The 24,904-nt window shown below is 37.2% G+C and overlaps 1 protein-coding gene across 3 annotated transcripts in view; it reads left to right on the top strand.

The window, feature by feature from the left end:
- Positions 1-24,904, top strand: part of ush2a (Usher syndrome 2A (autosomal recessive, mild)) — a 193,622-nt gene that overhangs the window by 11,301 nt on the left and 157,417 nt on the right. For all 3 annotated transcript variants that reach the window (XM_081605303.1, XM_081605301.1, XM_081605302.1), the window contains exons 6-12: positions 6,435-6,570; positions 10,087-10,150; positions 10,909-11,010; positions 11,339-11,528; positions 12,609-12,823; positions 17,479-17,700; positions 20,354-20,447. In XM_081605303.1, the coding sequence (XP_081461429.1) occupies positions 6,435-6,570; positions 10,087-10,150; positions 10,909-11,010; positions 11,339-11,528; positions 12,609-12,823; positions 17,479-17,700; positions 20,354-20,447 (1,023 nt within the window). The remainder of the gene's footprint in view (positions 1-6,434; positions 6,571-10,086; positions 10,151-10,908; positions 11,011-11,338; positions 11,529-12,608; positions 12,824-17,478; positions 17,701-20,353; positions 20,448-24,904) is intronic.

Here is a 24,904-nt window from a genome sequence, read left to right as displayed (position 1 = left end):
CAGAAATGGAGACGTTTTATTTAATGTAAAATTTCTGAATATTTCCAGCATTTTGCACTACAAAATTTTACCAAATTTAAGCACTGAAAAATGCTCAACATTTTATATCCATGTACTTCAAATGGAACATGATTTGGGTGTTAATAAGGTAATAATGTATCGAGGTATACAAAAATATCAGTGATATTTTTATTGTTTATTGATATATTAAGTTGTTTTTTTAAGGACTGCTGAAAAGTAATTTGATGTAGAGTCTGTATTCAATTATTTTGTTTTGTGATAAAACTGAAAATAAAAGGTTAAATCCTGGATTTAAGTATTACATTAAGCAGTTATAAGCCATGACAAGTAATAATTTACCCTCGAATGATTCAAAGGAGTCACCAATATCAAAAACTGCATGCTACCAAATCCTGTCTAAAACCAGACAGTTAATAGTAGGAAAATGAAAATGAAAAACCTATTTTAAAATTACCCACAATGAAGGATAAAGGAGGTTTAAATAAAAACTTCCCTCTGGAGGTCTTGCTTTATTCCCGGCAGAGTTGCAGGGTGGGGGAGGAGCGTCTCCGTCTGTTAGTGCCTGAACAAATCAACATTAATATAAGAGGCAGTGATAGGAACAACCAGTCACACCAGTCACATCGCAACCCAAGATGTCAGCATGAATGTTTAACACTTGCATGCCTGCACACCCTTCCCTCCTCTTACTAATGAATGCACAAATACATAAATCATGGATTACATCCACAAGGATTTCTTACAACACCAATTTGCAGGTTTTTCAAAAAGCTTGTTTTTTGTATGTCTGTATTTTTTAAGAAGTGTGAGAAGCAATCATTAAGTAAAAAAACATACATTGTTAAGGTGGAGAGTGAATTAGTCATTGGAAGGTAAAAGTCAGGTGAAGGACATGGATGTGCTCATAATACAGCTAATATGTCTTCTTGTTGAACATTATTTGTTCCTTACTGTGTCGTGGTCTCATTGCATTGTTGCAGTCACTTTCGAGTCTTGTGGCACATTCTTTTTGTCGTTTTCTTATTGTTTTGCTTTTGTCTCTTACTTGCTTTGTCCTTTTTCCATTCGTAAACATGCAGAATAAATAATTTATTTGCAATAAGCTAAGTTATTTGTAAAGTTAGCAAATAATGTTTTGCCAGAAACTCTTTAAATATTTTTGAGAAAAACATGAGAAATATTTAAAGCCTCAGCTTTCGCTAATATGTACGCTTTAGTTCAGCGTTGTGATGATCCCAAAGACATCCGTGTGAATAAAAGGTTGTGATTAATTGAGTTGTCAGAGCAAATTGGTCATTTGTCTCCAGCAGAGAATTTAATTTGTTTAAATGCAAACTCAAGTGGTAGCATAAAGCTTACTTACAAAGCTTTTAAGAGACGTCCTGTTGAAACGTAGAGCGGAGTTCTCCATTTCACATCTTCTAAATTAGCTGCTCTACATCAGCGATATGAAGCAGCCAGCTTATATCAGTGTTTATGTAATCCTGTGGTGTTTCAATCCAAAACAACATCTTAGGTCTTGCATAAAACGTCTGCTTGAAGAAAAAAAAAGTAATAAGAGTAAATTGTGTGCTATTTTACATTCCTGGACGTGATTTCAAATCGTATGACCTTCATCAGGTTTTAATATTATTGAAAAACATTAAGATAAACTACAACGTATGAATAATTAACCTCGTTTTTTATTTATTGTACAGAAAATATGACAAAATGGGTAGACAATTTAAAGACAAAACTAAACTCACCTTTTCTACTTCTTAATGTTTTCTGTATAAATTGCATTTGGATGAGTGTGTGTGCAGTTAAGGGAATGTGTGTGAAGGTGAAGCAAGGTTGTTATGTAGGGGTGTAGTGGACGCCTCTATGGTAGCCCTCTGCCTGCTGGCATCAGAGGCAAAAGGGCACGACACTGGCATCAATTACATAGTGAGAGACCAACAGACATGCATGTGTTCATGTCCACTGAAGATTTTTTTTGCTCTTAAGTTCATGTACTAATCTATTTAATACCATTTCTGTGGCAACCTGCATCTGGTCCATCTTAACATGTAGACTGTCGCATAATCGTGTCTGATTATTGATGTTAAACCAGAAATGTGGGATATCTTATTTTCTTACATATATTACTCACATGTCTACCCTTCTTATGCTCTCTTATTTCTAGGTGAATCTTGTTTTTTTTAACACTAGACATATGACTTCTCTTACTTTAACACCTTATATATTCCCCTCCTTTCTCTATTTTGTTTTACTTTCTCCTCCCTTTTTTTAGCACAAGATAATTTTCTCTCCTTCTGTTTCCCTTTTTCTTGTTACCACATCTATCTTTCATTCTTTCCCTTTTCACTGCCCCCAGTGCATCCACCTTCTTTGTCCTTCCCTCTTTCCCTCTCATTTTCCTCACACCCGGCTGTCCCTCTCTTCCTCTCCATCTCCCAGGGGACAATTTCCTTTTCTTAAATAAACTGTCATAGCTAGTGTTAAAATATGGGCCTTACATGGGGTAAGCGTGGCAAGGCAAAGGCATAGGGCCCTGGGCTGGTATAAAACATGGATAATATGCTGTGAGAGGTAATTGTATCTTTTAGCACTGAGATGAGTAGAACAAATGTCTCCTCTCTGTAGACTCTCTCTCTCTCTCTCTTTATCCTTTCCCACCTCACGTTCCCTTTCTATCTCTTCCTTTACACACTGAAGTTGTGTTAATATGATAGAGAGAATATTGGCTGTACATCAGAGCTGCTAACAGTTCATTGTGGGTTAAGGTGAGTACAGAGGGGTGAGGTGGGACAAGAGAAGATGGGAGACAGAAGAACAAGAGAGGCAGGGCAATAACAGGATAGACACAATGTGTCCTGGTTAATGTAGATTCAGGAGGCCAAGATTCAGTATTTGATGTTAGTCTTTTTACTTATAATTAAGTAGGAGAGTAAAATCTAAAATTCTCTCTCTTTGCTTTATTTACTTTATTTGTTTAATTTATTTTTTAACTAGCCGTGGGATCTAGCTGATTCCAGAGCTCTGGAATTAGCAACTAACATGCCTTATAGTTTTTAAAAATATTGAATAATCATACTTTGAAGTCATGTTTTTTTTTTGTCCTTAGTGTTGCAATGTGGAGGTCACACAAAAATCCATTCATCCATCCATGATCTCGTTTACTTATCCAAATTTGAGTTGTGTGAGAAATTGATCCAAGAACCTGTGACTCGCTCCTGTTCCTCCAATACAAACTGAAAGTCATGGTTTGAAGATGCCAACTGATCCATATTGTGTGTAAAAATATGCAGAAATATTCCTAAACCACACACCCTGTTCTCTGTCTAATGTGGACTGAAATGTTGACTTCATATACAACAAATGTCCATTTAAAGTTAGAGGTGTGAAACTGGCTCAAATTTCTGCCAAGACTAGGAACACAGCTCTTGCTTTGCTGGACATAGGACAATTTATTTAGAAGAAAATATATTTCCACAACAATGAGAGAACTCGGTGTGGTCCGTATTTTTTTTAAACAGGCCATTTCTTCACAGGTGTAACCTCTGAATTATGTTTGCTGCAATAACCCAAGAATACAACCAGAGCTACCAGTATTTTAGCCCAAACCTCATTCATCTGAGAGCTTATTTTAAAACTAGTCTTTTTCATTTTTACAGTCGATTTTCAACCTCAAACACAAACAGTTCTGAGAAACGAGACAGCTCTCTATCATATTTATCTAGAACAGTACTTTGATTTTTTTATTTCCATTTTTGCTGAGGCCTACAGCTACGAAGGTAACTTGGAAGAAAGACTGTTGTCAACAATATGTACTGAGCCATGGCTTCTTGGCAGGATAAGGAAAAATGAGAAGAGCTTTAGTCAAAATGCCAGTCTAAAGATGACTAAAAGCTTTCCACTCACAGTTTCCTGGGGCTTTTAGAAGGGCTTAGATGCTTTGCCAGTGGATGAGTTTGCATACCAAAAATCTTTAGGTAACAAACTTAAGCAAAATGTGTAAAGAAAAGACATACAAAATACACACGAAGACAATGCAGTTTTATTTGCATAGCACCATTCATGCAAAGTGTGACTCAGATTTTACAAAAATAAGCGAGGTAAAGCAAATAATGCAAAAAGAAATGCATGAAATTGCAATTTTAGTAGTTTTCTGAAAAACACAAAGTAAACATTGCTTTTCAAATATAACACTGTAGGTACTACACAGGGTTCTTTGAAAGCAGCAGGTTTGTTTCTGTATATATGGGTATATGTATGTATATGTACATACATATATAAATGTATATGTATGTATACATATATATGTGTATACATACACATATATATACATATATGGGTCCATAATTAATTGGATCAAGCAGCATTAACAAGTTTCAACAACACAGAAACTAAAAAACAATTTTGCAGAAAATTGCAATTTGATTACTATGTTTCTCCTGCAAACCATACTATATTTGATCATGTAAAGAAATGTTGAAGCTTATGTCAGATTCACTAAACAAGAAAGCTTATTTTTACAGCACTAATACATTATAAATAGTAAGACTGTAGTCAGGATATTCTGAATATGCAGACATGTGTGTTTTTTGAGGCATTAGAAAACACTCTGTGCCATGAAAATGATTTTGGATTTGATCGAACCAGCCTCAGTAACTCATGTGTGCCTTGATAGCCATCAGATTCTGCTGCAGCTCAAACATTTAGTAAAACTTTATATGCCTTCAATATGCCGTTTGTGTGCGTGTGTGTGTCGGGGGGTGGTGGGGGCTGCATTCAAGCTGCATCTTTTTTTTTTATTAAATAATTCAGAACTTTCTTGGACTTAGTGGACACACTTCAGATGAGAATTAACTGCCACCACCATATAGACATTTTATTTCATAGATTACAGAAAAACTTGCCAAATAAACAAAGAAGTACTGAAATGCGAAACATAAAGAATACTGGACAGAAGAAAAGACAAAAGAAATGGGAGGAAAGTGTTTGTGAAAGCTAACAAAGGAGATTTTCAGAAGGATGCGCGGTGGCTAAGAAAGATGAAGCGTTTCAGGATTCATTTACATCAAGCCTGACAAGTCCCTCACATCTCCCCAAGAGCCACACAGCTCTGGCTCAGAGATTCCTAAAGAGGGCCTCGTCTTCGAGCTCCCTCTCTGTGCTCTGACTTTTCTTTTTCTCCCTCCTGTCTCTTTTCTCTTCCCTTTTTTTCATATTCACTCCCGCACTCTTTCTTGTGCTCTTATGCGCTTGCCAGTCTTCAATCAGCCATCATGAAAGTGTCTGTCAGGGCGTCTTAACTATCCTCTGAGAGGCAGACACTTGTCTGGGCCTGCCTTCATCCCCTAAAGGCGTTTTTTGACTTGGACTTATTTCCCTCCTCACACCTTTTCAACTTCCCTAAAGAGCTGACAACAAGTGAGAGCGACAGGGCAAGATAAACATGAGGGAGAAAGACAAGAACGAAGATGAGAAGAGGAAGTAGTGCACTGAGGGGGAAGAGGATATAAAAATGGAGATGAAACACGGAGAGAAAACTCAACAAGTGACAAAGAGTGAAAAAACTCAAAAAACAGTAAAAAGGTGAAGGAAGCAAGTGACCTCATGATGAGGAGAAAGGACAAAGCAAGGTGGACCACTGCAGAAGAGAGGAGGAGATGATGAGGGAGAAGAAGGGGATTCTAGTAAAACAGGCAGAGTCACATTTATCAGTGGTCCCACAGTGTGTTTCTCAAATGCAGGATTTGGAGATTGGAGTAAAGGAACTGACGGCTTGAGCACATTAAAGTTTTTTGGGGGGTTAGAGATGGTAGCAGGGTGTGTGTATGGGTGGTGGGTGTCCCTCTTAGAGAAGTATCTTCCCTTTGTCCTGGGTTTGATGTGAAAGGAAGCTGCTCCTGCTTTGACAGTGTTGTCAGCCATGCAGTTTTTAATATTCATGGATCCGATCGAGGAGGGACTGGAAAAGAGGAGCGAAGTGGAGAGGAGAATTTTGGTCAAACAGAAAGCTAATTTGCAGCTCATGCAGTAGAGCCTGCGGCTCTTTCTGCTACCTGGGAAATGAGCTGGAAGATTAGCTGAATGTATAATTCCCATGTTGTCACACACACACAAGCATAAATATGTACACATAACGTGCAGAAACCTTTTGAAAAAGCACACACACACTAGATCTTGACTTGAAGTCCAGCAGTAAATCGTCTTTGGATCTTTTTTTTCCCATGTTGCTTTTACTAACTCGGTCATCTCAATGAAATATCACAGGAATCTGAAAATAACTCTTTTTAAGAACACTTCTTTTTTTATATAGTTTGTTGATTATATTTTTATTTCCTATTAAAGACACAAATTTATAATTTTAAAATTTGATGCCACTTTAAACATCTTAATATATATGATACTACTGTTATTTTCAGATCTATGACCAACGTGCAAGTCTTTTCTTGGATGGACTTGAGGACGACGACACACCATTTGACACAGAACATCTGATGAACACGCTCTCTGACATCAGCGACTATGGTGCCATGTGGGTGGGAGTTAGCTCCAACGGTAAGAATGCTTGTTATTTGGCTTCCCAGTGGACAGAGTTAATTTTACCTTGAATGGTTTAGGATTATGTTCAGTAATCACTGCAACATTGTAGACATATTTTTAGTCATTATCTGTCACGTACACAAAGAGCAACACAGTCAGATGCAGACATGCAAACGTGTCTTCAGTGTGTCCAAAAAGTATACATTTGACATTTACCAACTGTCTCACATGCAGACTACATTATCAGTAATTGAATCAAAAAAAAAAGCTTAATGCTTTTATTCGAGACAGGGAAAAGATTTAGAATCTGTAATCTGCTGCGGAAGGTGGGATCTGATAAAAATTTCAGTAAAATAGATTTGATTTGTACAAATCCTTTTTGTAGTAACCCTCAGTAATGCAAATGTGGGGTTAAAAAGATGACAGCTGTCTGTATGTTTTAGTTATAAAATAGATTAATACACTGGGTACTTTCCAAGAAACAGGCAAAGTAATTCTGAGTACTAAAATAATACTGTTAGAAGAGATAAATATTGAAATCTGTAATCTCACAGTCACAATCTTCTCCAGGCTCTTAACCGTTGCTTGTTTTTGGTTTGTAGCTCTAAAGGAGAAAAATACTTAAGAGTTTATCATGCCTGTTAATCTTAATATGATGTCAATGATTACTTCACCTCTGTTTTCTTTCTTCATCCCCTTTTTAACTACATATCTGTGATTGATTCATGGGGCCCGTCGGCCATTTCAGTCAATAGCAGAGAAACTGAGAAAAATGATATCCGTTCAACTCTGGAGTGATAAACGAGTGTTTTTGTTCTCGTTTATCAGCCATCGATTCCTAGTTCACAGCAGGTAGCATCTGATCAGCTGAAGATCACATAAGAAAGGTTGATCAATGAGAGTGATTGGCTTGGGGCAGTGCGTGTGTGTGTGTGTGCATGTGTGGGTGTGTGTGTGTGTATGTGTGTGTATCCTGTGTAAGTAAAGGAGGTTGTTGAAACCCAGAGGGAGTGCCTGGAATTCTGATCTGAAGATTAATTATGCAAATACTGATCAGCTTCATCGATTAACAACTACGTCTGTTTTCGGTTTTGTACCCATTTATTGGAATTTCCAAGTACAAGTAGTTGTGAGAGGAGCTTTAAATGTTCGTGCTAGCCTTTTAAAGCTACACTTTGTGGAATACCATGACATTAATAGAAAACAGAAATTAGTGATAGTTCGAAATTATCACCTCGTAGAACTGAACAATATATTGAGTTGCTATTGAACTTGTGTCAATGTATGCGCTGTAAAAATCACAAAGGGCTTCTTGTTGGATGCAGTGGTTTCGGTTTTCGTGCGTTACCATTTGCATGCAAATAATAACCTGGATAATTTGAATGTTTTCTTACTGCCTTTGATGCCCAAATCTTGCATAGATTTTTGGGTTATATTTACCTGGTGTGTGAATTTTATCATAGTCTGAGTCTAAATCAAAGTTAGCTTGTTAAAAAACACAATATGATGTCGGTAACAAGACCTGAAAGGGGTGTAATGTCACAAATTTAGTGTCCATCTATTCTGCTACACTTAAAAGTGTGAAATACTTCCAGCCCCTAAGAATCTGAACTGCCACATTTTCTCAGAGTAACAAAAAGCCCCCTTTCTGTTCTTTCTTTGTCACAGAAACTCATATGCATACTAAGCAATAAGTAATCATAAATACATTTACTTACATGTATACATAAATGAATTTCAGATGCTCAATTACAAACATCATAAAGCCAAATAGAGAAAGCTGAATACCATAAATTAAAACACATGGAAAGAAGAGACCTACACAGAGAGTAGGGAATTAGGGCTTATACCTTGCATCATCCCAGTAACAATAGGGAGAGTGCTTTTCAGTGGAAGGTATAATCCCATTTCCACACGATAAAGAAATCCTGAGCCAAAGCCTAAGGCTGCACACTTACATCCCACAACACTCACTCGCTCTCTCCCTGTTTTCCATGCACACGCCACACTGTAAACATTACCCAAAACACACACTCATCCAGTGGTTGGGCAGAGACACCAAAGCTCCTCTCAAGTGTAAATACAGGCACACACTTACAAGCTACACACATCCTTTTGCTAAAGCAAGTATAATTTTTGGAATCCACAAGGTAAAGCCACTAACACAGAAATGCACACGTTCACAGACTAAACATGGCAGAGGTACTGTCAGCGCTTAGAGACATCCATCTTCTAAGACTTACTCAAACCAGAAGGAAGTTGGTTGAACAGCAAAAGGCTTTGTTCCTCTTTGGGCCAGCATCATCACCATCATCTCTCTGGGTCTCTAGTTTTCAGTCCAGCATTATCACATTTGCATTGTTGTTGGTGGAGAAGTGTTGGAGAGTTGACAGTACTTTTTAGTTTGACTGTGTTTCTGGTGTTCAGTCCAGTATCTCCATGTGCGTCTAGACATTTTGCCATTATGTTTGAAGTATTCCAGCCTATTTAAGCTTGTTAAGAGACTTTAGAAACTTGCATCTTAGTGTTTGAAATTAATGCATTTTTCTCTGAGCTGTTTTTTTATATGGTACGTGCAGATAGTTCTGAGAGTATTATACAAAATATAGTGGCACTCCACAGTGTTAGTGTGATGCTACCAGTTTTCCCTGTAATTCCTTTAATTGTTGTTTTTGCATCGCATTTTGTAACAGAAAAAATGTTACTTTGTATTTCTGTTGTATTATATGATACGCAAGTAGTGTCACCTTTTCTCATTATGCGTTAAAATGTTTTACAAAACTAGAAATAAACAGCAAGCTGATTTCTCTATAATAATGGAGCATTATTAACACACCTGATATTGATAAAAACACTAATTTTGCCAAGCCTAGAATATTTCTTTACACCACTTTTTGTGTGAGTAGAACAAATGACATTAAAGTTAATGTGCTCACCTACTTTACTGACAGTAGCATGTTATTTTCACTGAGAACCTTCATGTTATTGATCTGACAATTATTTGAATGACTGCTTTTTTATGTAGAATAAAGACTTGAAGTGTTTTCTCTTTTGTCATACTTTGGATAAAGTCTGTGGTCTGCATTTATTCAGTCTGAATTACTTAATGTTGTCGATCGTCTGTTATTTTCATGCCAACATTATAGAAACATTTGTTTTATCAATAGAGTTTGGAAGAGTTGATACTGTTGAAACCTGATGAAGGAATTATTGTTTTTTAGGAAAGTATGACAACGTTTTATGGACCTCAGACTGTCTTCAATCTGAATTTTATCACCAGACCAATGAATTTGCCCTCCAAAGCCTTACTGCTCTCTAGTGGAGACAAATGAGTTCTGTGGCAGATTCTGCTTGGCTTTGTGTTGAAATCTTTGCCATAATAGGCAGCTGTTGGCAGCCTCACTTAGTGGGTTTTAAGAAACTGATAAGATAATCTTCTAAACACTGTGAAATCCTCTCGCTTACTGCCTTCAGTACAAACCCATTAACACCTTCTTTATGTTCTTTTCAACTCTGCTTTCATCTCTCCAGGGTCTAATCAGTTCATTGGGCAGATGCAGGATTTTAGATTTTATCCCGCTACGTTGACCAACAGGTGAGTTGGATAAAGAGATATGCAGTGAACAACTGTTGAGAAAAAAGGGGGAAAAAACACCTTGAAATGTTCAAGGAAATTTATCATTTCACTCATCATTAAAATACATTTTATAACAAAAGCAGAGGAGCACCTTACAATTATTAAAGAAAAACTGATAAAAGGAAGGAGCCAAGGAGGACTATGCATTTATTTCTAGATCTACACGTGTTTAAGAAATCATCAAAAAAAAACAAATAACACGCGCTCTTAAGTTTTGTCAAACAATGGAGGTTGACGGCCCATGTTTTGGCAGCCTTTTCAGGAAGAGCCAGAGGTGCAATTTCTTTGTTGAATTACAGCTAAAAAGTCTGTGAGCAGGACAGAAAGATGAGCAGGCAAATGGTGTGATGTGGGAGATGGTGCATGCAGTTCCAGTGTAACCAGCTGCCTTTCTTATTACTCTACCAGTTAAGAAAAGGCAGATCTCAGATTATACCATCATGGAGCTCTCCTGACTTGGTTGTTTCATGTGTATCATGTGTTTTTGAGGCTGTGTCACAGAGTTAAAGGTTAATAAGTGAGATTCTGTTTGGCTGCAATTTTATTCCGTTCCAACACTGTATTGGGCAGACTACTGCATTTACTTAAAAATATAACTTATGTACTGCAAAATGTTCATGAATGTAAATAAGTCAAATTTATGTATCTGGTAACCTTGAATATAATTTCTCTTTGTAGTGTATTAAAGTTTTGTGTGATGTTTGTTGTGTTAACAGGGAAATAGTCCAGTTGCACTCTGGAGTCCTGCCGAAGCTCCATGTCCAGTCTGAGTGTCGCTGCCCTCCCAGCCACCCCAGAGTTCACCCATTAGTTGAGAGGTGAAGCACCACAATGCCTTGTGTATTTAGACACAAAGTAGTGCTTTCAAAATGATTAAGATAAGCTATATGTGATTAAATACAATTGCCAAAAGGGAAGACTTAGTCAGTGTGTTTGTTACGCAGCTACTGTATATTGAACATGTTTTACTGTTTGAACTCATTTTAAAATAAATTTAAAAATGCAGTTAGTTTGCCATTGACACAAGTAATCAAACCATAATAAAATATATAACTACATTAATATTTGTTAAGCTGAGTAAAAATGTAATTTTTAAGTTTTGGTTATTTTCATGTTTTTGTTTTGAAGAAACTTTGATGTTTACAGGTACTGTATCCCTAACGCTGTTGAGGACACGACTAATGATAGGGTTCTGAGGCTGAACCTCAACGCTCATCCACTTAGTTACGTTAATGACCAGGACATGGGAACCACATGGCTATCTAAGGTCATGAGTTTACAAGAACTGGATGAAGGAGTCACTATTACAGTGGATTTGGCAAATGGACAATACCAGGTAATGTAACTCCTGATCTGAAACTTTAATGCTGTTATTGTCATCTTGACTGGAGACAATCCACTGAACCACACAGATTGTTTATTAGGTTGTATCATGGTGGGTGATTTAAGTACTGGAGCACAGAGGAAAAGAAAGGCAGAATAAATATATAGATTATTTGATTTAGGAGTTGTTGTGACTGGAAGACTCTTTCTTCATCTCTGTGATGTGCATACTGCGTATATGTGTGCGTGCAGGATTTTAGAAACTGTCCTCATGTGGCCATTCAACTCAAGTCCCAACATGAAAGACACTCTCTGAAGTCAGGGGTATTTGAGTTTTGTATGGGAGTAGGTTATAGCAGCCTTGGTGGCTTAATGCACTCCCTGCTGCGTAACCCAGAGTCCTGGTGCACTGGAGTGGCAGATAAGACTCATGCGCACAAACATGCACATGCGTTATATGTGATAGAAACCCACTCCTGTGCGTGTAAAGCAACATACTGTAATTTAAACAAAAAGTAGGAGCCTAGCAGTAACACATAAACTGCCACTGTGTAGAATCTGTGGTTTCTCAAAATGCATATTTTGGAATTAAGTTTCTAATTAATGCAGCTTTGTTAGTTTTTTCATCAACTTCAATTTGCACAGTTATGAACAGGGTTCCACAGGTGAGTACTTCAGCAAGTCAACTCCATCAGAATTGACTTGGTGACATATCACCCAAAGGGATGATATAAAACTAAATCACCTTTAAACAAGAAACTCAGACACTGTCATGAATTGTAGTGGTGAAGGTGGTGAGGTGCACACTGAATTACAGACATAGAAAAGGTTTGGTGATTGGGAAAGGAGGAGAATGAAGGGGATCAGAGAGTCGGGTAGAAATGCAGTCAGAAAACTAAAATATGACAAATAGAACAGAAGCCATTCAAAGAAATCACCCACCAACAAAAAGACTACAACAAAAAACAAAAAATAGTGATGAATATTTGCAACAAAAGGTTTGGTAGAATTAGGAAAAAATCTATTGCCTCAATTCTATTTGTAGGTGCTCTGATTTATCATCCCCATTAACTCGTATCTCTTCCTATTTCAGGTATTTTATGTCATAGTTCAGTTTGGGGGACTTTTACCTGAGTCAGTTTTGATCCAGAGAAGAAAGCTGGACTTGTTGCAACGTGAGAGTGATAATATGACAGAACAATCCTGGTTGGACTGGCAGTACATGGCCAGAAACTGCAACGTGTTTAATATGCAGAACAATGGACCATTAACCAGACCAGACTCAGTCAACTGTCTGCAGCTGCCCAGGTTGGTAAGACTATTTTGACAAACAGCTAAAGAATCCCATGTCTATTCTGACAGTTTTTTAAAGACTGAAAATTTGTTTTTCATACTTCATACTAGATAAAGGCTTGTAATCAGACAGTCTTGTCTGATTCAAAAAACGCACTGTCATGTTATTGTAATTGCTAACATAACTCTAATAAACCTTTGGAAATATGTAGAAGAAAAAACATTTATTGATTAAGACATCATTCGCTGATGTAAAATTTGAGTGTGGGTTTGTCTTCTGGCATGTTAGTGTGAATTATGCAGTACTTATTACAAAATCTTCAACAATCTTTGATCTTTTCAAAGAAATGTTAAATAATACACATTTGCACTCTACAAACATATGCTAATCATTAAGTCACACACGTCACACAAAAGCCATGAGTCAAACAGGGCTTAAAGAGTTCCGGCCGGGGGCCGGATTTCCGGCTTTTGACCTAACGCTCCATCTCAACCAATCTTCATGGTCCGCCTCAACCAAACTGTAGTCTCCGGGCTTAAAGAGCTCTGTCTGGGGGCCAGACTTCTGGCTTTTCAGAAAAGCGAGCATTGGAACAAATGACCCGCCTCAACTAAGCTGTAGATAATAGACAAAGATGTCTGCCAATCAGAATTCTAGCTCCCGTGTTCTTAACCAATGACTGTAAAACGGTTTGTAGAAAAGAAGCGCATGTGTTCGGTTCGGCGGTTAAATCAAATGCAATATGAAAAAAAATTGAGTTTGTCTCACCCGGCAAAGAAACACATTTACTTGAGAAAGGAATTAAAAACAAGTGGCGCAGGGCATGGCTAGAGGAATGAGGACAAGACGGGAACCTGGCGGACATTTTTACAAAAGGGGGGCGGGCGGGCGTGGGATTTCTTTGGGGGGCGTTTGGTCGAAGGTAAACTTTACACCTTAAATGCACAACAATACCAGTTTAGACTTTGAGCAACTTGGTAAAACTGTATTGTGTAACATTAAATCATGCCTAGCTGCAACTGTATGGATGGCAGCTCTTCTTCTCTTCAGTGTTTGTAGCTTCTTGGCGCAGCTCCTGCTAGTAGCTTCACTGCATCAGTTCAGTGTTACACCGGCTGATGACGTTGCTGTGATTCACTTTGTCTGTTGTCTGATTTTCTAATATTTTATGTTTTATTGAGGATTTTTGTACATATGTTTTGGCAGTTTTGTGATCATGTCAAAGCAGCAACTTATATTAAAAAGTGTTTATTTCCGTTTGAAAGCTGCCCACTTCCATGGAAGGACAACAAGAAATCGCTCTTATAAACATGTAATTACTAAAATCAAGATACCATTACTGTGTATCCCTCTGAAAAATGAACCCATTTAAATCAAGAAATCCCTCCATGGGTGATACCTTGATAGAGAGCGTTCATTTTATAGCGTTAACACCGGCGCTGTAAGTGGCCCGATATGAGACGGGTGTGATAGAACAACACAGCACTTTTAAATTTCAATAATCAGAATACCGAAATTGTTTCCGTTGTTTTAAAAGGTTTATGTCAGTCTGCCTTTTCCCCGTCGATACATTTCCCGAACGCTGCGCACCTTAGGGGGTTAAAAAAACGCACACATTGCGCAAAACTCTGAAACGGAGCGACGAACTAGATGTGAATTATGGCATAAAAACAGAGAATCCGACGCTGAACAGTGAAAAATCAACACATGATGTGAAATATATGATCATTAGGCGCAGCAGGTGATGAGCGAAGATTAATGGTGGTCAATAAATGATCAAATCAATCTAGCAACAGGAAAGAAACTAAAGTGGTCATAGCAATAAACCAAGAGAGGATAATACTAATCAAAAGAAACTAAATGGAAATGAATGAAGAACAAAATGCAAGAATAAACTAAGAAACTAAAGTAAATGCAGAGAAATAAACTGGTATTGCAAGACATTTCTAGCAATATTAATACAGAGGACTGTATGGCAAGAATAAACAGACACTATTTCCAGATAAAAGGTAAAATAATATTGTTGAAGTGCCATGGGTTTGTTGAGACCACATCTAATACTGAGAATAAATATATCTTACAGACCATAACATTAAATAACTTATCACTTATTTATGTTTTTAATTAGATTTGATATATTTATTTCTTCAATATTATTTTTCATGTCAGTGTTAATGTCATGAGGCTGATGACTCCATGACACTTTCAATTGGACTCATTAGGATTTGATTAAGAACCAGATTTGTTCTTTGTCATTTCTGTCCAGTAAAACTATTAATCTATAAATCAATAGACAGATGTATATATAGATATAATCCATGTTTCTGTCTCATATTTGAATGGCATTAAAAGGACCTGGAACTTTTGTTTTTCCTCTGAAAGCTCTGGTTTGCACAATAAATGCCATGTGGGTGAAATTTTATGGATGATACTCTGATGTCCCATTCTCCTGAAGGCAGCACAGAGCTGCACCACCAGAAACCGACAGAAACACTGAAGAGAAGAAGAGATATGATTAATGTAGTTACAGTTCTATCCATGTTTTAATGTTGCAGAGCTCAGTCGTTTTGCAAATAGTTCAAAGTTTAAACTGGCATATTGAACATATTTTAGCTGGTCATTTTGTGGAATATTTAACAATTAGAAAATGGCAAAGAACAAGAATATTTTTCCACTCTGATTGGCTGCTGTTAGGCCTACCAATTTTAAGTTGAATGTTCATAAGATTTTTCGTAGACACCTGTGTAATTTCTATTTCCATGGCTTTTTTGTTCTCTGGGAAATTATTTTGATGATAAATACAGAAACAAGCATAAAAATCAAAACCTCTACAACAGTGACAGTAATATTTATGATAAAATAATAATCAGTGCAAAGTAACCTACAAATTCTTTGGTGGGGGGTGGTGAGGAACCTGGATAAAGGCTAGGGGGGGGGGGGGTGCTGGCCCAAAAAAGGTTGAGAAACTGATTTAGTTGGTAATGTTGCATGTTCTAAATTACTTGCAAAAACATTGACTGAAAGGACTCTTATTTAATGTTGAGCGATTTTTGCCTGTAAGGCAAACCTTTAGGGCACAGACATTTTACATTTTGTTTCGGGTTGAAATGTACTGAAGTCTTATTTAAGTTTGAGTGTTTTGTTAATTGTAATTGTTAATTGTATTGTTAGAAGCAATTGTTTGCACTATTCAAAGACACTTTTTATTAAACTGTGGCAATAGCAACAGTATAGTTCATTTCTATCACCACCATAAGTTTCAGGCTCAGGATTTTTTTTTTACCTTAAGCCCTGGTCAATTGAATCAAAGGGATCAGGTGAACAGTTGCATAAATACATATACATACTCAGTGGCATCCTAGCTATTATGAAGTTAACAATTTACAGGGTTATTTTGGTGCATGAGCTGCAACCAGTTTTGTATTGGCGCTAGTAACAATAGTGGACCTGCAAAATGCACACAGCTACCATTTATCTCACTAATTTCTGGCAGAGCTGCTGGCATCAAGTGTCTGGTTGGTAATAGAGGGAACAGGTATGAATGGATCACAGATTATGCAGTCATTGTTCATTTTTCACTTAACTGACAGATGATGCCACAAACATTTCTAGGCTCTGATCATTTTAGTAATATTGGCATGAGTGCCTCATAACCTCACTTTGTCAACAAAAATAACACACTCAGTTTTTCATAATCGCATCAACATATCAATTTGCTTCATGCGATAATTTTTTCTCCTTGGAGATTTATTGAATTTAGCAAAAATAAATGGTTTCTCCAAATACTGGTGGACTTGGGAATATTCACTTAAGCACACCTTCTACTTGTGTCGAACTAATTTGGATTCTATTGTTTTTGTTGTATGTAAGCCAATTGAAATGCAGACAGCAAATCAATTCACATAAATAACATCTTAATTTGAGGACAGATCATATTTGTGAATATGTCAGATACTTGTAAACATAAAAATAAACTCAGTAGCCAAATTAGACAATCATTTTAAGAAAACTTTCACCACTTCATTTAAAATATGTTTAACGTTTCACACAGGATTTTGCAGTGCGGCTCATATTGTCTGCAGCTTGCAACAGAACACAGTTTCAATTATCTGAGCCCAAATTGTAAAACTTTAACTTGTAACTGTAAGATGCATCTCTGCTCCAAAATGTCTGAATTCCCTCACCAGCATTCATTGAGCTCTGCAATAGGCTGGTAATGTTAATGAGCAGTTTATTTGATCCAGGTGTGTTTGAGCAGAGATGCATTTAAAAGTTGCAGGATGGTTTGCCTTGAGGCCTGGACTTGGTGACCCCTGGCTTAAACAGTGTTTAAGTAATTTACCAAAGATGTGCTGCAAACCCTAACAAAGGCTCCTGGAACAATGTTGCATGTCAGAGTCTTTTTCATCCATCCAACTGATTTTCAACACGTCAAGCATCAACCTGTGTGTTGAAGATGCTAACCTGGTAGCTTCAACCCTTTAAAAGCAAAAGCACTGTCTGACAACATATGGAAACAAAGTTCAAGGAGCTTGCTGAGAATCCTGATTAGTGCATCTCAAAGTTCAACTTGGATGTTAATTTCATGAAGGGACAATTGTGTTTTGATGCTGTAATCTATGAAAAACTCACAGATTTTTGTTCTGTTTTTGGACAAATATTTTTTCAGTGATGTGCCACTCGTAGGAGGTAACATCACCTTCAGTCTGCTGACCACACAGCCACATTTGAGACCAGGATATAATGACTTCTACAAAACTCCTGCCCTGCAAGAAGTGGTACAAGCTGCACAGGTCAGAATACATATGAAAGGACAATACTACACCGCAGCAGTCGGAGTCAACCAACGACACAGACACTTTGCCATCAGTGAAATCACAATCAGTGGCAGGTACAAATTTGACTTTGTTATATATATTTTGCGTCTGTGTTTAGTGTTGTAGGAATATGTGTTTCATTTTGGGTGAAGCTTGTTCTATGTAAATCTCCTGAAGACAAGAGTTGACAAATCTCAAATATAAAATATAAACAAATAAGGTTTTTATTTTGTGTGAAATGTTTGATAGACAAGATGAGGTTTATATATGACTTTATATATAAAAAAAATAATGTTAAAACTGTCACTATGTCCTGACAGTATAATATGAGGCAAATAATCTGGTAAAAAAAAAAAGTCTGTGGAAATACACGGCTGTGAGTTAGAAACAACCAATCAGAACCAGGAGGAAGGTCTTAGTGCTGTTGATCCTGTTTGTGTAAGTGCTGCTGCTCAGTTTAAGCAGCATGTATAAGTTCAAGGTTTCTTGTTTGCTGCACCCATGCTAATGGTGGAGAAACAACAGGAAAACTGTTAATCTGCCGTCATCGCTGGCCATATTTACTATACATTCACTGCAGGCTCCACAGTGGGAAGGAGTTGTAGCGCAGCGGAGAGTAAAGGAGAGACTGTGAGGAGTGGAGTAGGTAACTTAATTTATGTTACTTACTGCAGCTTTAACACACCCTTCTCCTACCAAAGCTATTCTAAGTGTCATAATTGGTTAAATGAAATATTGGAGTGTCTCCTCAGTACTGATTTGTAAGAACTGAGTGAGCACAGTTTCGAAAAATTATTCCACACAGACTGTTGGGTTTCAGCAGAGGTTTTTTGAGAGTAATTGTGAACACATCTTTTCATTAGACTGACATTGTGACTGACATAGTGACTGTCTTTTATGACTGTGGTAATTATAGGATTATGCAGGAGGCAATCATCTCTCTTTCTTTCCTTCTCCCTCCCTCTAAGCTGTTTTAATTAGGAGCTTGTTACAGTGAAGTAGGAGAAACAGATTTAATGCTGCTGAAACCTCATCTGTGTGATCTTCATCCATCCATGTCACTCCTTTCTGTTTTATTCATCTGTCATTTCTTGATTCTTTATGATTCATGTAAACATAAATGTAGCAGGAGAAAGGAAGAAAAATATTAGGGTTTCACTGATATGTTGTGACTGAAAATGGATATTACAGTGTTTTTCGGACTATAAGCTGCTACTTTTTTTCTAAGCTTTGAACTATGCGGCTTACAGCCCGGTCCGGCTTTCCTGTGGATTTTTCTTCAACCACCAGGGGGCTCTCTAGCAGGAAGTGAATCATTGAAAGTCAAAATTGGAAATCAAAGAAGAAAGTGCTAATTTTATTTAGAACAAGCACATGCTAGCAGCAGGCACGACGGAGAAATGTTTTCAAACTCATACCCGCTCATCATGAAAACAACACGGAGAAGTTCATATGATTCAGCTTTTAAGTTGAAGGCTATGTATGGATCTGCACGTAAACTTAGTGTGAACGAATCCATGGTTTGGTGTTGGAGACACCTTAAACCCTTTGGGTCCTACCATTATAAAATTTCGCCTGAGCTTTATTTACATTTTTGGATGCTGCACTTCCATTATTTGGAGCATTTAATAGCAGATTTATTAAGGTGGAAAACCGAGAGCGGCGGAGATACCAGCGGCTTATAGCCCGATGCAACTTATGATGTACGTTTCCAGGTTTGTTTTTTTGTTTGTTTTTTGTTATTGTTTTTTTAACTTTGTGGGTGTGGCTTATATGAGGTGCGCTCTATAGTCCGGAAAATACGGTATATATAAAATATAATATATATATGCAAATATATACTCTCCAAATGTGCAAGTCAGAAATCTTAGAATATGACATAAAGCAACTACTGCAAAGCTGTTTAGCTGCTAACATAGGAGATTGAGCAAGATGCCATTTTCTTTATACAAGCCCATGTTGCTGAGATGAAAATCAAAAAAATATTCTTCTATGATAGCTGGATTGAACCTAAGATGAAAAGTGTTTAATTTAAAATATGTTTGTAAAGTACTATCATAATCATCGACCCAAAACTGACCTGCATCATCTGATGTTTTCCTAATATTGTGCAGCCCTTAAATATACTTGTATTGCAAAAGAGGCGGTCCATGAGGAAAATGCTTCCTACTAAACTAGTGTTGCAATTTTCTCAGTTTTTGCATATTTTCTTTCACCAAAAGGTTTTTATAGGATAAAGCAATGTTGCTAAAACATCTCCTGAAATTAATTAATTCATTAATACTGTTGAGACTATGCGGTGTCACAGGTGTTAGCACTGTTGAAGGATGAAAGAGACAATGCAACTGAATATCAGAGTGAATAATAAAATGTGTGTGTGTGTGTGTGTGTGTGTGTGTGTGTGCGTGTGTGTGTGTGTGTGTGTCTGTTTTGATATCACATGGTGTTATGATAGAACTGTCTGTCACCTCCCACATTACTCTGATGATGCTTGAAGTGGCATTTATTAATGCTTAATGACCTCTTATCGTTGGAATTACTGATGTTTTAAGGATGAAGGAAATCAGAACAGACATTGTGGGAGAGTGTTCCTCTCATGTCTAATATTTTCATTGCTGTTTTTTTTAATTGGAAAGTATGTTTTTAACTTCTGTTGTTACATTTTAGATGCTCTGTATTTGTTGCAGCCTTTATCCTCACACCATATTCTTTCTGTCACCTGAGCAGATGTGAATGTCATGGCCATGCAGACCAGTGTGACACCAATGTGACCCCATACCGCTGTCTGTGTCTACCTGAGAGCCACACAGTCGGAAGCAGTGTGAGTAGCAAATGTGTCATAACTGCACAAACGGTGCATACCTCAAGGCTATTTTGACATTGTTTCACACAGCAAATTGTGGAGAATGTATCAAAAGTTCATGTTAACAAGTCTCATCAAAATTGTAAATTTCCCATCTATTTAAATACAGATCCGAAGCACTTGTTTGCATTAACAGGGAAGTTCCAGATGCTACATTTCTAAATTAGATCCAGATGTACATCACATATATTTAAGCATTAAAATGAATGGATCAGGTTATATATGCACTTAGAGAGGGAGTCGTATGGTCCGGTTTACATGAAATCGGATCTAAATAATCTCAGAACAAAGAAAAAAAACAAATCAGTTTTCTGATTTTCTGATATGCAACATCCTAGAATTGCAGGGGAGGGACACTTTACTATTACAAAGACTTTTGTATTTGTTTCATTTAAGCCAACAATATCGTTACAAAAATAAACACTTACAAACTGCTATTGTTTGCTGTAGAATGATGGTTGGATCCAAACTACCATTTCTGGAATGGACAGTCACAAAAAGACGCTAAAGACTTTATAACAGTTGGCATCATCCCAGCATAAGTTTCCAGTGGTCAGCAATGAAATATCCAGGTGTGACTGCTTTAACACACCATCACACAGGACAACCTGCATTATTTACTACTGATGCATCATTCATGCCCAGTGTCCGTGCATTAGTGTTGTTTTTACTGTTTTATAGAGGATCAAGAGAACATCAGTGTCTATTTACAGTTTTCATTTAGAACCAATAAAAATTTTTTTCAGAAGATTAATAAGTAAAATAAATACTTTTTTCCATTCATCTGTTCAAATGAAAAGAATCAAATCAACAAAAAGAAGTCATCATGGAAATTGCATCCAGACATACACAAGTGCCTATGTATTAATATGAAAAAATTGTCCTCACTTTTTCATGTCTTTATAGACTGCAGTTGTCTCTGCGCTCTCTAGGTCCCTGTCCCACCTATATCCTCCATTCTTTACTGATCACTCTCTGTCTCTCATACTCTGTCGTTCTCTCCTGAGTCGCTGTTTAAATAATGTCTCAAATCGACTAGAACAATGACATTCCCCCAGCATGCATCTCTAATCAGCCCTTTTTTCCCCTCTGTTTGTCTTTTGCTTCATTTCACTCCACCGTTTTCTATAACCCCCACCCTGACCCACTCTTTATGTCTGCACTTTCTAAGTGTCTAATTCTTTTCTGTTTGACTCTCTTTTTTTCTTCCTTCTTTATATTTATCAGTCTCAGATTAATCCATCCACCCAAGCAGTTTCTTTCTTTTTCCCCCCTAATACATTACTTCTTTTGTTGAGTTGGGAGATGCTCCAGATTTAAGCAATATGGACATGTTTTTATGTGACCTATTCTCTGTAGGAGCTTTGATTATTTGAAACACATCAGAGTGTAATCTGTGCATTTGTCTACAAAGAGTTCTTTCTTTTGGTGCCTGTGTGCACTTTTCTTTTCAACCTGTCCATGACATCTCTCCAAGTGAATATTCAAGACCTCTCTTCTGTCTTTGTAATATTGGGGCATAAAAGGCTGTGGGGAATATTAGCGTTTAATATTGCATGCCTTCTGTTGACTTGGATCGGCCTAGTACCATGAAGGATGTTGTACTAATCTGTAGAATTTCCACAGTGACATTAAAGTGACAGAAATGCTCAGACATGTGTCAAAATGATCAACAGGGGCCTTAGAAGACACACACTTAAACTGGCTCTCTCTCACACACACTCACACATGCCGAAACCCATATGTGTGCAAACGTACGCTCACGCTTGCCCACTTTCTCCCTCTGTCTTTTGATTCTTTCTTATGTGCACTCTGTGTCAGACTTGATCTCTCATTCTGTCACTCTGTCTCTGCATCTTGCTACAACCACTGGATTCGGTCGAGGCTGAAAGATATATCATATCATGAATTTTGCATGATAGTGCTCACTTTATTTTAATCATGAAATGTAATGGAATTATACTTAATAGTATGTTTCATTTTACTAAGTGCAGAAATATAACATTTCAGTGTTTAAAAAAAAAAAGAATTTTTTTTTAGCTAACTCTGCTTTAAGCCATCCCTTTTGTCTGTACCCTAAAGGCATGTATTTGATAGTTGCATCAGATTCTATTGCAAACCTCCCAATGGTGATATAATCGTTTTTGTGTGTCTTTTTATGAGAGCGTGTGAGAATGCATTTTGATGTCTGTACATTTTTGTTAAATTTTGTAAACCTTTGCAACAAGAAGTTACTCAGTAAAGTCAGGTTTGAAAGAAGGACTAAGTGGAGAATAGCAAGGTTTTTGACAGTGTCCAAGTAGATTTCACTTTAAGTTGATCAATTACAGGTTTTGTTATTAAAAACTGAAAATAGTGTTTATTTGAGTTTGTGCCAATGTGTTGCACTGAGTCAGATAGCTATTGACGTTAAGTGGTATTGCCCCGATTCTCTGTTGCTTACGGCTGCATCAGCAGCAGATTTTCACCTGCGCTCGGGTTAACCGGGTTAACTTTTCTGTAGATACACAGGGAACTGATGTGTACACACAAACATTCCCACACACACACACACACACACACAAGCCAGTGCCATGACCTTTGCTGCGAGAGCGTGAAATTGGTCATGGCATTTAGGATAAGATGAGTGTTCCCAGTGGATTTACACTCGCGCACACACGCACAGATGCTTATGACAGGCCATCTGAATGTCCACATATCCATTAGAGTAGTCTCCTCACTCAGCAAGTTTTGTCACAACAGTCGGAGTGAAAATAAGATGTTATTCCTTCCTCTGGTTCTCAGTCCAAAATACTTTGATTCACACACATACCCTGCCCCCTACCACACACACACACACGCACACACCCACGCACACGCACGCACGCACACACACAGTTACTGTCTTGACTGTACCAGGAATAATATGGATAGCTCTCTCATTGAAAATGTGCATCACTAAATGCTAATTTCATCTACAGACCCATTTAATAAATTAGAACATTATTGAAAAGTTCATTTATTACATTAACTCAATTCACTAAGTGAGGCACATTATAGATTACACAGACTGATGTTTTCAAGCCTTATAAACTGAACTACTTGCAGTCCAGTGAAAAAAAATGGTGCCTTACAGATCTACTTTTTTTGTTTGCTTTTTGATCACAGAGCGCAAAAATACTAATATCAAAGATAACCTGAGTTAATACTAAATTACTTTTTGTATGATTTAATTTATTAAGGGGAAGCCAATCCAAAATGTCCTAGCCCTACGTGAAGAAGTAATTTTTCTTTTTAATAAATTATGAAATAACTGTGATTAACCTAATTTTATTTTATTTTATTGGAAAACTGAAACTGGAAGCTATTATGAATTTATGAAAAACAACATAATTCAAAGCTCTGTCTGGTTAAAATAAATTTTTAAGGCTTTGGGGCTCCAGCAAACCACAGTGAGTGCCAATGTCCAAAATTGACAAAACATGAAACAGTGGAGAAACTTCTATGGAGTTTCCAAACAACCAAAATTACTCCCAGGATGTCACAAAAGTATCCAGAACATTTAAAGCATGGCAGGCATAAATTGCCTCAGTTAATGCCTGTGTTAATTTAACAGTAAGAAAGATACTGAGCAAAAATTATTAGTTCCAAAATCACATTAATCTCAAGTGTTGTTGGGTGATGCAGCAATGCCTTGACCTAGTCAAAGTCTGGACTTAAATCCAATTAATGTGGTAGGGCATGCGGTTGGCCAATCCAATCTAAAAGCTCCCAGTGTGGAGTGCTGAACTTCAAGGAGATTAAAAAGACTTGATGCTAGTTATTGCAAATGCTTGATGGCAACAGCAGTTATTTGGTTTCAGGCCCAGTTACTTTTTCAGATCAGGTGAGGTTAACCTGGATGGTTTTTCCCTTCCAGATCATAATTTGAAAGCTGCCTTTCATATTTACTTGGTTATCTTTAAAATACAATTGATTTGAATAGAAAAAAATGGGCAAACCAGCACTGTATTCACACCACAAAATGAAATGAAAAAAGAACATTCTTTCAGATTTAGGAATGAGTGTGTAGAATCACATTTCAGCACTGACAGAGCAACTCTTTCACTCCAAGAAAAAAAAGAAGCTGTTTTTAATTCTTAATATAGCTTAAAGCGACCAAGCGCAAATAAGAGAAAACCGAATTAAAACTGCACAAACTCAATCTTCTTTATGTGTCCTCCTTTTTGCTCTGTTGCAGCATGTAGATGATGGAGCGCCATCAAAACCTTTTGTATGAGTAGAATGAACGCGCACACTTTTCTTTTAACTCCCAAACACCAGTCCCTCGACTAATTAGCAGGCAGGGAGGGAGGGAAGGTAAAGCAATGTTGTATGAAAAGAAAAGAGAAGAAAGGGGAAAAAACCCCTCTGTCTTTCATTTGGTATGGTAATAT

Source organism: Poecilia reticulata, chromosome 3 (genome assembly GCF_904066995.2).
Source record: "Poecilia reticulata chromosome 3, P_reticulata-male-v2, whole genome shotgun sequence".
In the NCBI taxonomy this organism is placed as follows: domain Eukaryota; kingdom Metazoa; phylum Chordata; class Actinopteri; order Cyprinodontiformes; family Poeciliidae; genus Poecilia; species Poecilia reticulata.
The sequence above is the reverse complement of the archived record's forward strand: the minus strand, read 5'-3'. Positions and strand labels throughout refer to the sequence as shown.